A 15,557-nucleotide genomic window follows, 5' to 3' on the forward strand; every position below is an offset into this window, starting at 1 on the left:
ACGATCTGTAGCTGACTGTACCAGTCACAGTCTCACAATATATAATTAGATAAATGATGACGCAATTAAGATTAATAAATTATATGATATTTGATAAATAGTCCCAGTATTTCCTTTAAACATTTAGTTTTAATTAACACTCATACGTGAAAGGTGGTCTAAAATGTTTAAGCTAGGTTTCATAGGGATCGTTTGCCTTTCAGGAATTGCATTGGGTAAGCAGTTATAATTACCTTTTTCTTCGAAGATACATCTTCTGGAAAATCAAGTAATATTATTTACAAATAATATTTGTGCGAAAGACGAGGAAAGTTTTAAGAACACCTTTGTATGTGTCCTGTGTCCGATCATGTGATTGTGTACATTTAATTTATTTTATTTACTTCCAACGTTTATTTCAGATATTACCAAATGATATTAGTAAGAAATAGGCATTCTACTATATTAGAAAAGTTACAATCAGTACTTTATTTATTTAACCTCGTCAGAATCGGATTTACAGACACAATAGTTAAACAATGGGATTTGGATTTTAAAAGGCATCTGGTTCTTAGGAGGTTAAATAGAGAGATTATCATTATCATCATAGGCTTCAAACGTGACATCATTGTTATGAAATAGAGAGATAAAAAAATAACACGTTCAGGTATATATATGATGTCGCTCCCCCCTAAACCTTCGCCTCAGGGAGAGAATCAGCTTGAGCACAATGGTTTTAAAACTGCGGCACGCTGAGAGGTGAGGATATGATATCCCGACGTGCTGGCAGAGTAGGGGAATGATTGGTGATGACGGGGATAAATTAGAAGCAAGCAGCAAGCAGGAATATATACAGTTTATTAAAAGCACTTCACAAACATAATAACATAGTCACAAACATAATAGTTCACAATATACACACTTCACAAAAGAATCAAGACTTGCAAGGCACGGCCCTAAACAGTATAATATACTTGTTGTTTTTATGAAGGTCGGGAATGCAGTGAGTCAAAAGTGAGTAAAATGAAAGGAAATGCAAATGGAATGGAATGAGAATTTCGTAATTTAAAATGATGATGGTCCGAACAAAAGGCCAGTATGTGCAGAGTTTGTACTCTGCTACAAAACTATCCGGGCGTACCACAGTTTAATAAATTCTCTTTTATTATTTTCTTTAATCGAAGAGTACTTTGATGAATAAGCCTTTGTTAGCATACCTTAGTGCAGTTATCCTCTCAAAGATGGTACTATTTGTATATTGAATGTACAGAGGAATTTTATATATATCGATACCAATTATATTGCAGCATTACCCTCAAAGCCAATATTGAGGAAACTGGACCCTCTTCGCTTCCAACATGCTCGCGATGATTCCACTGGACAGTATCACTTGATTGACATGTGGATGACTGCAGACCACATCGCGGAAGCGGCTCGGTATAACCCTGAGGAATCGAATGTCTACCACCTTTTCACTAGGTAAAGATTTGTAAGCGTTATCATCATAAATTAGAGGTATTTTGAAAATTACCTCTACTTATCTAAAAATATTGCTTCTGTGCTGTCCTGGGAGCGAAAAACCGAACATCTCATTGTGTCTGTATATTGAAATTGTGCCATGTTTGTGCAATAAATCATTATTTGATTTGATTTAATGTGAAGAACGCGTTCATCTGCTTTTCCGTGGTTCGTCATAAAAACCTACACAGGAATGGTGTCTTTTCTATCATGATAGACCATTGTCCACGACTTGATCACCTATCACCATATGATTCACCATGTGTACCTAATCATTCAAAGTAGCTGGAAGTTTTCTTCTGATTACTGGTGGCTCTGAGCCAAGCCCATTAGGGATTGTGGGCGTGAGTTTATAATGTATCGAAATAAATGTTCCGTGAAATGTGCTTAAATTTTACCTGACTGATTGCTTTCAGGCTTAATCCAACAGTGAGCCAGCCTTTAGTGATAGGCAATTTAAATTGGTTGGCATCATCTAATATCTCTGGTGCGAGAAGAACCATCGTCCTTATCCACGGCTGGAGGGACTCTGCTACCTCCGAACTTAATACTGTTCTTGTACCAGGTATTTCTGCTTCTTTATTTTGCCTTGAGTTTTAGTTATTAGTAAGCATATATAGTTGTGATCATTAGTAACAATAATATTTCCTCTTTTTAATGAAATTTTATACTACACTTTAGAAACTGACAAGTATGCTGTAATATATAACCTTCCAGCACTTCTCGCCGCGGAAGACTTGAACGTGGTGGTCGTGGACTGGAGCGTTGGAGCCAGTACTATCAACTACCCAGTGGCTTTGGACAATGCCATCGCTTCTGGTGTCGCTGTAGAGCAGTTCTTCGATTGGGTCAACTTCTATTTACGAGGTTCCCCTGTTCAGTACCACATTATTGGCCACGGTCTTGGTGGTCACCAGGCAGGAGTTGTCGCAAGACGCATGCCTAGACTAGGAGAATCCGTTCCATACGTAACTGGTACGTATTATGTATATTTTGAGACGAATTGGTTTTGTGAAATATAAGTTAGGGATATTACGTATATCTGGCGTTAAATAAGTAGAACTCACTCAACGTATATTTCATAATAATTTAGATTTTACAAGAAGGAATAGCATAAAGTTGTTAGAAGATTTACCTGGTACACCCTTCGATCATTATTATGATCAGCTAATTCAAATGATTTTAGAATTATTGAAAATAAAATCAAAAACACTTCAAAGAAGGTAAAGATTGTTTATTTTCCCAGGTCTTGACCCGTCTTTAGTTGGCTGGATCAACCACCCCGACCGCTTCAACCCTGACGACGGAGTTTACACTGAAGTGATCCACACTAATGCTGGTATCAACGGGTATCTAGCTGATCTGGCAAAAGTGGACTTCTACCCCAACGGTGGGGAATCCATGCCGGGTTGTGATTCCCACTCCTGTGACCATCTTAGAAGCATCTTCTATTTTGCCGAGTCTATTACTTCAGGAGGGTTCACCGGTAGAAGGTGTGCCAATTACTTGACTGCCGTCTTGCAAGTCTGTACTCTGCCCGGGACTCTTCAAATGGGAGGACTGAGGCCCAAATTCGGGTGAGTTTAGGCTTTTATGTTACAGTTTTATTACTTTAATCATATCCTAAGGGCCCTAACTTATCAATGACACCATACCGTCGTTGACACCTGACACCTTGTTGCGCAACTCATTTGTTGTCGGTATCTGTATCCCGAATAATTCCTTAGGCGGCTTAACCATAGTGTGCTAGTCAGACTCATAGACCTTGACCTAAAACCCTGAGACGTTGGTCTGCGCTTTTCATTCTACAGTGTTATGCCAATGTATTTGAAAAATCTTAAATACTTAGCTGTTATAACTTGATAATGTAATGTAATAAGTAATATAGTAATAATTGCTGTTTAGCAATAAGGCCGCCTATTGTGCTTATGTTTTTATTCGTATGTTTATATCCTTTGTATATCTCGTTGTGCAATAAAGTATTATTGATTGATTGATGTTATTGAGATTCCGCGATTGTTTTGTTAGCAAGACTTGTCGAGTTCATGATGTTTTATTCTGTTTCAGATCTGAGGGCGTATACTTTTTACGGACCAATGCTGCTCCTCCTTTCTCTCAGGGATAAAACAAATATCTAAAAATGTATGTTACCTAAATTGCACATAAAAAGAATGACAAAAAATATTCAATATTTTCTGTACCTGTTTCAATTTCTCTAGACTGTTAAAGGAAATCGTCGATTATCTTCTAAATCAATTACCTACTTACTTTATTATCCAACCCTATCTGATATAAATGAATTGATATCTACTTACGTAGTACATCCTGCGATTATTGCTTTCTATGTAATATTATTTAAAAAGAATAAAAATTGTTTTGATTACTGATAATATATTATATTTCAAAGAACAAAAAGTCAAAACCGATCAGCTGTATTTGGGCATGGTTACTGAATTCAGAAACCAAAACTATCATACAGACTATTCGTATCCGAAAGCGATAACAGATTTGGATAATATCGGATCTCTTCTCTCTCTTGGGTCGGTCCCTCATATCTGAGGATCGTGGTCAGCATCAGGGCCTCGCAACCCTGATGCTGACCACGATCCTCAGATATCCTTCATGCTGACTCTCTTGGGAAAATAGAAGCAGTGGTTTCCCGTTGCCTTCTGCCCCAGACATTTTTGAAGTTATTTAGACTCCAAGGCCGCTGTTGCCTCTACGGTCGGTTGCCCGACCGGTGGTATGGTTATACCGCCATTGCTCGGTCGCCAGAGCCTCGTCCGTTATCTAGCAGGGAGCACCGCGGCGTCCAGTGGACACCGCCGCCAGCGACTCATAATGAAGCACCGACGCGCGCAGGTGAGGTTGGCAGTTGGGCCGGATATGGGTGTTCTTTCCGTTCTCCCCTTACTCCCTTTGCTTCAAAGGTAACTATAGTGAGTCATAATAATTGTGGGATTATTTACATTTATGGCTCGTAAGTTAATAAAATCATTTACGTATTTATTCATTATTTGGAATATATCCAGAGCTATTAGAAACAAAGGAATTATTTTCAGTATCCAAAACATCAATCCATAATATCCCTGATGGATAGGAATGATGTTAATTAACGTTATTAGCTAATACTCATGTCACTACTTCTCATATTACTTTTAGGCTTGAGACTATAGTAGCAGATAAATAAAGTAAAAATCTTATTTGTGTGTTTTATTTATAAAAAAAGATTACACACTAAAAGTAAAAATAATAATTAAAGCAATAAATAGGATGAGTTGCTACAAAACACAAGCAAAGTCACAGTGTGGCAAGTTAATAAGTTATTGAAATGCCGTTTTGTACTAAATATTATAGGCCGGATGCACTTTGGACGCATTTTCGTATGAATTCGTCTGTTGCAAATTAATACGAACATCCATGAACATGACACAAACGTACCGGGTGCAAGTTGTTCGTATAAGTAACGTAGATAAAGCGCGTTATACAAAAAGACGACGAAAACTTGACTTAAACTTACCTTAGCTATACTCATACGCAACGGTACCTATCTAGATTCAATAAAAACCTCAAAAAATACGAAGGTACGGTCGTCGTCTTAGCATCTATAGCGCGTGGGGATTCGTAAAGCGGTTGGGTTATAGAAATCAACATGAATGGAATACTACAGAATGTCAGAGCATGCATCGCTATTTCTGCTCTAACTTTTCATCCCACTTTTTGAGCGCTTATGTTCAATCTAGGGTGCTTACTTATTATATCAATGGTGTCGTAGACAAGTGTTATTACGTTTATGTACGATGCGAATTCCCACGAAAACGCGTCCGTTTTAGTATCGGCCTTAAGTAGTTAATATACTATCACAGTTGGTTGGGATGTTTGAGGCTTTTCGGGGCTCTTCGGGAGGCCTCAGCGAGGGTGGTTTCTTCAGGTTTCTGGGTGGTTGACTGGGGGATGATGGGTTTGGTGACGTTCAGTTTGTTGGGCAAGTCAAGGAGGCTGCTGAGGAAGGCCACTCCTTGCTCCGCCGTTTGATAGAAGCCTAACAGGAAGGTCTCCGCGTCGAAGCCATTGTTGTCTGGTGTGCTCTCTTCGTTTTCTTGTGTCGTTCTGTAATATTAAATATAAGTAAGTAATATCAGCTTGAACTCAATGGACGATATTCTGTGATTAATGATCTGAGGTTATAAACCGAATTCTAACCGAATTAAAATAAACCAAAATCGAGACAACGTCTGTGGAGTGTGGACGTATTGTCCTGGAAAGTGTGAACAATACTTATTCGTCAGTCTCAGCTGGCGGTTCGTCAATTTCCATGCCATGGGGAACTCCAACTCAGTCTCGCTTAACAACCGGGGTTCCAGTTTTATACAGATGTTGGCGCTTTTTAATACGTCAAAACAAGAAATTACTATGGAATTTTAATGAAACAGCACACTGTGACGTCATAGAAAACGTGATAAGATGTCGGACGTTTTTCAAATGTTGAGTTTCAGATCTATCTTTATTCAGTAATCAGAATTTCATAATTTATATTGAACCTATTAAATGACCCAACTTGCAAGAGAAATTTGATTCATCCACTTACTCTTCCGTCTCCGCCGGCGGTTCTTCCATCTCCATGCCGCCAGCGGTGGACTTGAAGCAGCCGATAGGGAACTCTAGCTGAGTTTCTCCAAGTAAACGAGGCTCCAACTCGAGACACCCTCGCAGCCCGTCAGCTGTTGGCGCCAAATCGCTGAACTTCGCACACACTTGGGCGAACCTGCCGAACACCTCCAGACAAATTGGTGCTGGATTTGCACCTGGAATAAAGATTGTGATTTGTTCATAAATTGATTTGTAACATAACATACTCCCTATACCCCAAGATGATGACGCTAGCTTACGACTATATCCCAATTGCGGTAGTCAGAGGTACATCCATCGCAAGATGATCTAAGTACCCACACCTCACCGAGCTTTCTGTTAGACCAACGTGATCTATAATAGTTGAACGAGTCAATTGTGTTGGTGAAAAACTGTTTTCAAGATAAATTAATAATTTATTGGTGCAGATCCGGAATTGATTCATTGATAAAGTCGTAAGATATTTGATCTATACGCAGAGCCACAATGTGTTTATGGAGTAAGTACATAAAACGGTAGGTACTATAAATTGTACTGCCCATACACATGCCCATCAGAGCCATAAGTCACCGAAATATTGTATTATTGTTTATAACTTTATAGGTACCTTCTTCACAGTACATTAGATCGGCTTATTAGGTATAATAGAACACCGCAAACAAAAATACTTCATACTTCAGCACGTTCAATTCCACGCTCTACTTTCTAAAGTAACTAAAGAAAATAATCAGGTTAATAATTCGTGTAAACACATCGATTCGTTTTGGATTTGTTGACACGCGAAGTGCTGGATTTACGCAAGAAACCACATCATTTAACACAAATGTATTAACACAAATGTTTTAACACAAATGTTTTAACACAAAATGATTGCATGAAACATAAGTAAGTATAGGTATAAGTAGGTAATCTGTGTATTTTCTAAATTAGCTAGCAAATGTCGATTATCTGCCGAAAATACATCTTTATAATTCAAGCTTAAGGTTCTTACAAAGTAGTGTTCCCGAATAATCGATTATCAATTAATCGATTATATTGATTTAATCGATAGCATTACAAATATTCAACAATCGATAGTATGGATATAATAAATTATATTATGTAACAATTATTAGATTATAATCGATTAATCGACTATAATCAATATAATTACAGAATTTCCAATATCGATAGTATTGATAGGCATATCGATATTTACATTATGACGCCCAGGCATAAAACGGAAAACAGTAAAAGCATACCAAATTACATGAAATGAGGTTGAAATTTAAATGGTTTTATCAAATTTCACTAAGTAAGTACCCTATGATACGTATCTTTGAGCGGAAAGTGAGTTTCATAATAATAGCGATAGTATGATTAAAAAAGTGAAATCTATACTTATATTTAAATTATGATCATACTTTCTTCGCACTGTGTGCTTTGTAGGATTGTCATATAAACAAATGAATGTGAAATATTTTAAGCGATAACGGGAGCTAACCTATATACTTACTACTATATCGTCAGTTATTAGTTTTGTTAGATTCACAAAAAGAAAAATGTCTTTATAGTCACGATTTTTCTTCTCTTTAAGAGTTGTTTGTACGGGTACATAAGTGCTAAGTATAAATAAAAAATGATTTTGCTAGATTTCCTATGCAGCTTTCTAAAGAAACTTTACGAACGGTTTCTCTACGATATCTAGGAAGGCCCAAGATAAACCTCAGCGGTTTAGACGCATGCGCGAAGTAAACGCTTGTTAGAATCTCGTAAAAGATAATAAATTCCAAGAACGGGTTTGCAAGTAGGTAGTAGTGGTGATATCGCAAATAAACCAACAGCAGGTTGGTTACTGCAAATTGTGTTCTTATATAAGTAGCTCAAAGAAATTACAACTTTCTAACGCAAGCTAATACAGGAACTAGTATCAAGAAAGTAGCTTGTCTTATGATTGAATTGGCCATGACTCGTTATGGTCGATGGTCTGGTAACCTACCATCATATCTATGTAAGGATTTTAGTAGCAAAAGTCATCATAGTATAGACTACACGCGTAAACAAGTTTCTGTCACAGAATAAACAATATCCTACGCATAGAAAGGAGAATAGGGTACTTCACCGGGTCCAAGTTAAATTATAAAATGCTAATCTTGAAATAGAAGCCAGTCTAAGATGATCAAAAATCAATCTCAATTTACTTTCGACTTATTTTCGAATTTTATTTATGATTTAAGTAACAATGAGTACGACGTTTGACCACTTTTATTGATGACGTCACAGGATTTCCATTCCAATTCCAAAGAAAACGTTTTGGCGTTTCGAAAGAAGTATCTCATTTGATTAGGTTGTCAAGTAGCCTATTAATGTTAATACATATTTAAGCCTTAAGTCATTAAGGAACATAGGAGCGCGGGTGGATTTTCTGTCTCGCTCACTCACACGGGGTAAGACGATACACTCTGTTCTTTTTTAATGTGACTTATTGTAGGTACGCCTCAGACGGCATGAATTACTTGGCTGTACAAATGCGGTGCGGTGAGGGCTCTCACTCGGTACAGAATTTCAAACAACAGGCCTGAGGGTGCTTGTTTCAGAGGATTATATTTGAAAGGAACGTGATAATTATCAGTATTATTACCTTGGATCTTCGAGCTGTGCAGGAGATTTTTCCCATAAGAGACGTTCACTGAAAAACCATCTTCGGGAGAAACGTATTTCATGTGGACACAACCTGTAAAATTTTACAATCATAAGTAAGTACATAACATACATAAACAGCCTATATACGTCCCACTGCTGGGCACAGGCCTCCCATCAATCAACCGGAGGGGGTATGAAGCATACTTCACCACGCTGCTCCACTGCGGGTTGGTGGAGGTGTTTTTACGGCGGTGTCGATCCTGACGCTTAACTAATAATAATGAATACTTTACGCGGTTAGGCTTATCTAATTGTGGTCTTTTTTGACGTGACTTATTGTATATTTAGCACAATAAGATTCGCGCCAAGTGGAAATGGCATTAACTATTTGGCAGGAATGTAATTGTGGTCGAAACTTGTGTCCGCACCTGGTCCTCCAAGGTCCACTAATGTGATGTTGAAGTCGACACAGCACACGCAGGCGGGACCTTTGCACATGCAGTTGCGGTTCGGCTGGTCGTTGCGGAGTTCAGGGACGTCGATCAACTTCTTCCCGTCCTCCCAGTCGAGGTAATCTGTTTAGGGAGGAAATGAAAATTAATCTTGATCATTGTAAGGTTAACTAGATATTTTTTCAAAGCTCTACTTTTAGGGCTATCGTAGCGCCACCAACAAAATGTATATACATTGTTTTAAGTTTACGCGGTTATATCGGGAGTCTCATATCCCTGCTTCAAACGCGGTAAGAACCCGTTATTATGTGTTTTAAAATGTATATATTTATACAGTTGACACCCGGGCTTTAGACAATTGCGTATAAAAATAAAAGTTTAAAAACTAAAATCCGACTACGGAAAAATCACTCTCTAAAAAGTATGAAACAAGAAAATGGGTATATTTCTCTGAAATTCTTCTGAATAGTAATGTTTACTAGATACCCGTTGTCGTATGCCGTGTAAGCCACCTCTTAGGACAGACTGGCATAAGACCACGGGTATCTTGTAAATATATGTATTTATTTGAAATATGCAAATTAAGCCCTTTCGTTTGATACCCAAGACAATACCATTTGAATAAAAAACATTATTTCGTCCTCAATTTTTGTCCTCTAGAGGGCGCCACATTTATTTTAGCGTAATGTTACATAGCCTATAACCACCGGACAAACAAGACGGTTCTAGCGACAGCTCATTTGTCAAATTGTGACAGGTGGTTTAGAAGTTAGGTTGGAACAGACGTGCGTACACACAAACACATATATAGCGGTCAAACACATAACCCTTCTTTTTGCTTCGCAGCAGTCGGGTAAAAACGACAGTGACAGAGTTAAAAATATCGGACCTGTCAAATCTTTTGGTTAGGTAAGCGGATCCCGTGAAAAAAACGGGATAACGCTAGGCAGATGATGACAGAATTAAAAATACATGAGAGTGACATGTCACTAAAATAAATTATGTCAATCCCATACATTTTTATAACTGTTACTGTAGGTTTTCGTAATCATGTATAATTTGGCTAAGGACCCTGGTGTGTTGTGTGTTGCACTTGTTAGTATGCATTTATAGAAGAAGAGTGTAGATGATAAATTCAGAGGAAATTATTGGCTCTATGCTCTATGGTACTAGCTGAAATCTTTCAATTAGATGTAAGTAGAGCTTTTTTAAGTTATTCAAATAAGTATGTAAATAAACAAACAGTATTTTTTTTTTTAAAAAAAACAACATGGATACTGGGGTAGGCAGACTATGGAATTTCATAACAACATTTAAATATTAAAATTTGAAGCTGGAGTATTAAGCTTGAAAAAAAAACGACAAATCGTTGAATACTATTACACGATACTATAATGTTAGGAAACACCTTTCTCTACATAATATTATCTAACATACTCATTTCTTATTAACATGCATAATTGTGTATTTAAACACTAGCTATCAAATAATGCGTTGTTAACCTGCGCTTGCGCTGGTAAAAATAACTTCCTTTTCTGGTTGATCAGTTTCATACATCTTTCATAACTAGTTCACTTTATACAGTATGTTATACTTAAAATAATGTTCCATTTTCAATAAATAAATTTATTTTAAAAAAAAATAGATTGGGTTATCTAAATAAATACCTATGAGAATTATTTCAGTAAACTCGGGGTTGATGATATTTTTGGAAATAGTTGTCTCTACAAGCACCTATTCTTGTTCAATTAATAAAACAATTGAGAAAAAGTAAACACGACAACGAAATGAACATCGTATTGCATATATAGATTATAGACAATCATAGATTTCTATAGAAAGTAATTCATAAAGTGATTGCAACAGAATTGGATGCGGCTAATGCCGATACGGTTGCAAATGCTATTCGTACTCACACGTCGTATCAATGACTACCATCAATGTTAAGTACTTTCTAATCAAGTCATTAAGTAGACAATAAGTTGGTACTTACCTAAAATGCTCGCGGAGTGCGCTACAGCGAACATCGCTAGCAACAGCGAAAGCGTGAGTTTGACCGACATGTCTATATCGCACGTGACAGATGGGTCCACGAAAAATTTGAATTTTAAATATTAATGCGAATATAAGGACGCGTCTCGGACACCGGGTTCGAAAGAGGCGACCGTCGCCACAGTCAAGCCAACACTGCTCCTTTCCTCGGATCTCGCTCTACCCGTTTCACCTCGCTCACAATAGAAGGTGAAATTTAAATAAAGCATAACGCAGTATAATAATGATATGCATCAGTGAGATGCATCGAGAAAGCGGCCGTGATACGCTGACGTAGCACATACCGGCGTTTGTTACATTTATTTTGTAATCAACTTTATATAAAAATAACTTACGCATAACAAAGTACGTATAATATGTATGTTGTGTTTCGTTATTCGATTCGAGCTTTCTCTTGTTGTTAATACTGACGTAAATTCGATAAGCCTTGGCATAAGTAGAGTGAAATTTACATTCGTCGAGTATTTTGCATATTATACTATATAGGTATTTACAAACAGAGATACTTTATTTATTGAATTCGACGTTAAAAAGTTTGCTATTTACCTTTATTTTTATAATATATTTTGATCGTTTATTGAGTAAATATTGTTAAATTTATTAAATATACAATAAAATTATTCATTGAAGTTTTATAAATATATCATATTATTACCACCTGCATATACCAATGCTTACTTATTGTATAGTTAAATGACAAATCATATGAAGTTAAATTATGAATAAGTAACTATACCTACTTATTTAGAATTAATTTTTGTTTACATTAAATGAGGATAATAAGTTTAAGCGTGCATGATAAGGCGAATGGGTGTTTTATAGATAACCGGTAGGTATTTACAGGTTATACAGTGTTTGTCACGGTTCATAAAGTTCAAGTAGAAAAAGTATGTTTTTGTTTGTTTTTCATAATTTCCATAATTTATTTGTGTACTTCGGTATTTGGAAACGTTTTTATTCGATATTGTTTTTTGGTTGTAGATAGATACAATTTGAGATTTTTGATTGAAATAACCCATAGTAGATAGAGCTCCACGGAATAGAAGAAAGAGGTTGGAAAGGCCCTAAAGCGCATTTTGTATGAGAACCGTTGTCTCTGTTACTGATGATGATGATCTCCGACCGATTTCGGCCATGGCGACCGCTTCGATTCCTAGGCGGCCTGTTACTACTACTATTGCAAACAGATGGTTACGACAACTCTACTGCTTCTCATACTCCGTAGCCACCGGCAATGTATATTTTATCATTATTTTTTGATAAATAGCCGATCATGAGCACCATGTATCTAATACACCATGTATGTAATATAACACCCCCCCCCCCCCCCCAACAAAAATATATGTAGGTAGGTAGGTCACATTATACTCAATATATGCCTTATTATTCTTATTGTTGAAAAAACCGGACCTGTCAAATCTTCAGGTTAGGTAAGCGGACCCTGTGAAAAACGGGATAATGCTCATGATAATATGCCTTATTATTCTTCAGTTGTAAGTTTATTATGTCTTTACCTATGTAATTGCCTTTTCTTTTTCTTAGGCGTCCCTCGTTCTGTAAGGGCGTTTGCACACTATCCTAATTCTTATACGACCCGTGTCCAAAGACGGATCCGGCGGGAACTAATATTATTTTCCTTGAAGTTAAAAACAACTAAGCAAAATTAAATCGCAAATAAGAAAAAAAAATAGGTACATTGCAAAATCAGTGGCTTTCAATTAATCAATAATTCTTTATTGCTCAAAAAAATAAACAGACAAAGAGAAGGATATGTACAGACGAATAAAACTAGAACAATAGGCAGCCTTATTACTAAACAGCAAATTATGCCAGACAACTTTAAGGTGAAAGAAGTCATTGTAGCGCAGGATGTTGCAATACAAAATTAATCAGAAGTAGGAAAAATAATTCTTGGTCTGAATTCATCATTTTTAGTTTCAGACCACTTAAGGACAAATCCTTTACAATGGTTCAAGGGACATACATGACTGTCTTTTATTTTAGTCTTTTCCTACCCAGCAAAAGATGTCAACAAAAAAATAAAAGAAAAGTATCTACTTTGTTGTCTGACGTGTTCGTCCGTCCATGACGCGACGGCATAAGGTGTATATTATCTGTGGTGGACTAGACAACTAGACATGCATGGCAAGTGCATCGGCCTACTAGCCCACATAAAGGTCATTGCCCCCGACTCTAGAAACTAAGAAACTGCCCACTGCATAAAAGTAGTATTTTTATACTGTGGTTTCTTTTATATGTGATTGGTTTATTCAAATAGGGTGATAAAATGACTCAGTGGAGATGTTACTTGCCTTTGTTTGCAGTTGGCAATTCAAAACACGAACTTACTATGGCAAAATTAAAAAGCAACCTGTGACGTCATAAAAAAAACGTGACAAAATGTAGCATTTACTATTACATTTTCTTTATTGAAATACATAGATAAGTTAAGTAAATAGAAAAAAGAAAACGATTTTTGTCACTTTAAGATCTGTCTTTATGTAGTAAGTAATCAGAATTTCATAATTCAACTTTGATTTAGGAAACTACCCAATTCTTTATGTTTGAAAGGCATTTTTGTAAAAAAAACTATTCGAAAAACAAAAAAAATCTTTATGGTAAATAAAGATGAAATTTTGAGTCTGAATCTTACAAATACAGTTTTATGCTTAACATAACATAACATAGCATCAAATTTACATCCCCAAAAGCGAAGGCTGAGGTGTATAATAATAATAATATATATTACTTACACCTATTCCTCGCCAGCAATCAATAACTCCCATGTATAGGGGGCGAGCCTACTAACTTGTGTTTGTTTAGTTTGTGTGTAGCTTTTAATAAAATGTATACAGAGTTATTAATAACTAGGAAACACGATTGTTAACCGACTTGGAAATAGAAGGAGGATTTTAAGACACACGATTAACAATTGTGATTCGTAATTATTTAAACAAGCCGCTCGTTAAAACACCGTAAACGTACTTCTATACAAACGAAAATGCGTTGTTTCTTTTCAAAACTCTTTCGTCAAATTATGTAAATGAATGTTAAACAACGATCAACAACAATAACAAACTTAGCACTTTCTTACTAGTTATTACGACACATGCTTTGTAGATTTGCCTCTGGTGACATTCACTGCTTGGCCGGAACCTGTCAAGTGAGTGCAAGATGTTTTGGACAAACAAATTGGTCAGTCTGACTTTCTCCTGTAGAAAGTGACCGTGTCATACGTTGAATGGCTGACTATGGGCGCAGCCGCTGCCTTCCGTAGTGCAAGCTGGTTATATTGGCTTCAACATTAAAATTATGACATGATGATTTAGGTACTGTTACATAATCACGACTGATACATCACTCATCACTAGCATACTTACATTGACAGATCTAGTATTTCTTACCTCGCATTGAGGCTAGTGTAAAATATTATCTCTATATACAATCTATTTGTGCTGAACTGGTCGTTCTGCTTAATAGTAGGTACATACTAGAGAGTAGGTAGAGAAGGCAGACCCCACCATCAGATGGGAATAATAAATGCCAAGGAGAGAGAGAGAGAGAGAGTAGGTACATACTTGTTGATAATTGTTATTGCTGGCGAATATTTATGATTATAACAACATAAAAATAAGCTAATGACTATATCCTATAGGTGGAGATTTGTAATTAGCATATAAAGCATAGCTGTTAATCTTTCTAAAAGTAAATAAACAAAATATATCCCAATTGGGGAAGTTAGAGGTACATCCATCGCAAGATGAACTAAATATCCACACCTCACCGAGCTTTCTGTTAGACAACAGGAAATTGGCGTGATTTTATGTATATTATGTAAACAGTAATAAGTTTACAGAAAACTTCAAAACAGCAGCTATAAACATGCTTAACTTATTATTAAGTCAGTTCTAATTTAAAACTAGATCATAAAAAATCAAATAGCATTAATTCTTTCGCTTCATTGAAAGTTTAGACGCAATTAATGAAAAACATATTTATAATTGATTTCTTATACAAATCACGTTACAAGAAACATACAATATTATATACCTAGAAATATAATAAATTACTTTAAGTTTGTGTTTTCATTCGGATCATACAAAAACCATAGGATCATACAAAAGCCATATATATACGATACGAGTGTTTCAGTCAGAAGCCATTTTAAACTGACACTACTACATCCGAGAGCAACGCACTCTTTATGATGTTTCTAGAAGTTAGTGGAAAGGAAAGCATTCGTCGGAACTCTGATTGTAATTATACATTTTTAAGGAAAACACTACATTCAATAGCTCTTGTTTT

General features: G+C 36.3%; 2 protein-coding genes across 3 annotated transcripts; one reads left to right on the forward strand and one right to left on the reverse strand.

The window, feature by feature from the left end:
- Positions 1 to 119: 119 nt before the first annotated feature.
- On the forward strand, positions 120 to 3,693 carry LOC126377182 (inactive pancreatic lipase-related protein 1-like). The gene is made up of 6 exons (XM_050024880.1): positions 120 to 215; positions 1,287 to 1,458; positions 1,914 to 2,062; positions 2,215 to 2,472; positions 2,744 to 3,074; positions 3,565 to 3,693. The coding sequence occupies exons 1-6, from the start codon at positions 164 to 166 to the stop codon at positions 3,620 to 3,622; spliced, it is 1,020 nt and encodes a 339-aa protein (XP_049880837.1). The 5' UTR covers positions 120 to 163; the 3' UTR covers positions 3,623 to 3,693.
- A 1,047-nt stretch (positions 3,694 to 4,740) lies between these two features.
- LOC126377279 (uncharacterized) lies at positions 4,741 to 14,071 on the reverse strand. 2 transcript variants are annotated; one of them, XM_050024992.1, is made up of 5 exons: positions 14,006 to 14,071; positions 9,177 to 9,323; positions 8,747 to 8,839; positions 6,086 to 6,302; positions 4,741 to 5,607 (listed from the first exon to the last, which is right to left on the reverse strand). In XM_050024992.1, the coding sequence occupies exons 2-5, from the start codon at positions 9,244 to 9,246 to the stop codon at positions 5,358 to 5,360; spliced, it is 630 nt and encodes a 209-aa protein (XP_049880949.1). In that variant the 5' UTR covers positions 9,247 to 9,323; positions 14,006 to 14,071; the 3' UTR covers positions 4,741 to 5,357. The 2 variants fall into 2 exon arrangements, with proteins under 2 accessions (XP_049880949.1, XP_049880948.1); XM_050024991.1 differs by lacking the exon at positions 14,006 to 14,071 and adding an exon at positions 11,194 to 11,263.
- Between the last annotated feature and the right edge of the window lie 1,486 nt (positions 14,072 to 15,557).

Source organism: Pectinophora gossypiella, chromosome 2 (genome assembly GCF_024362695.1).
Source record: "Pectinophora gossypiella chromosome 2, ilPecGoss1.1, whole genome shotgun sequence".
Classification (NCBI taxonomy): Eukaryota; Metazoa; Arthropoda; class Insecta; order Lepidoptera; family Gelechiidae; genus Pectinophora; species Pectinophora gossypiella.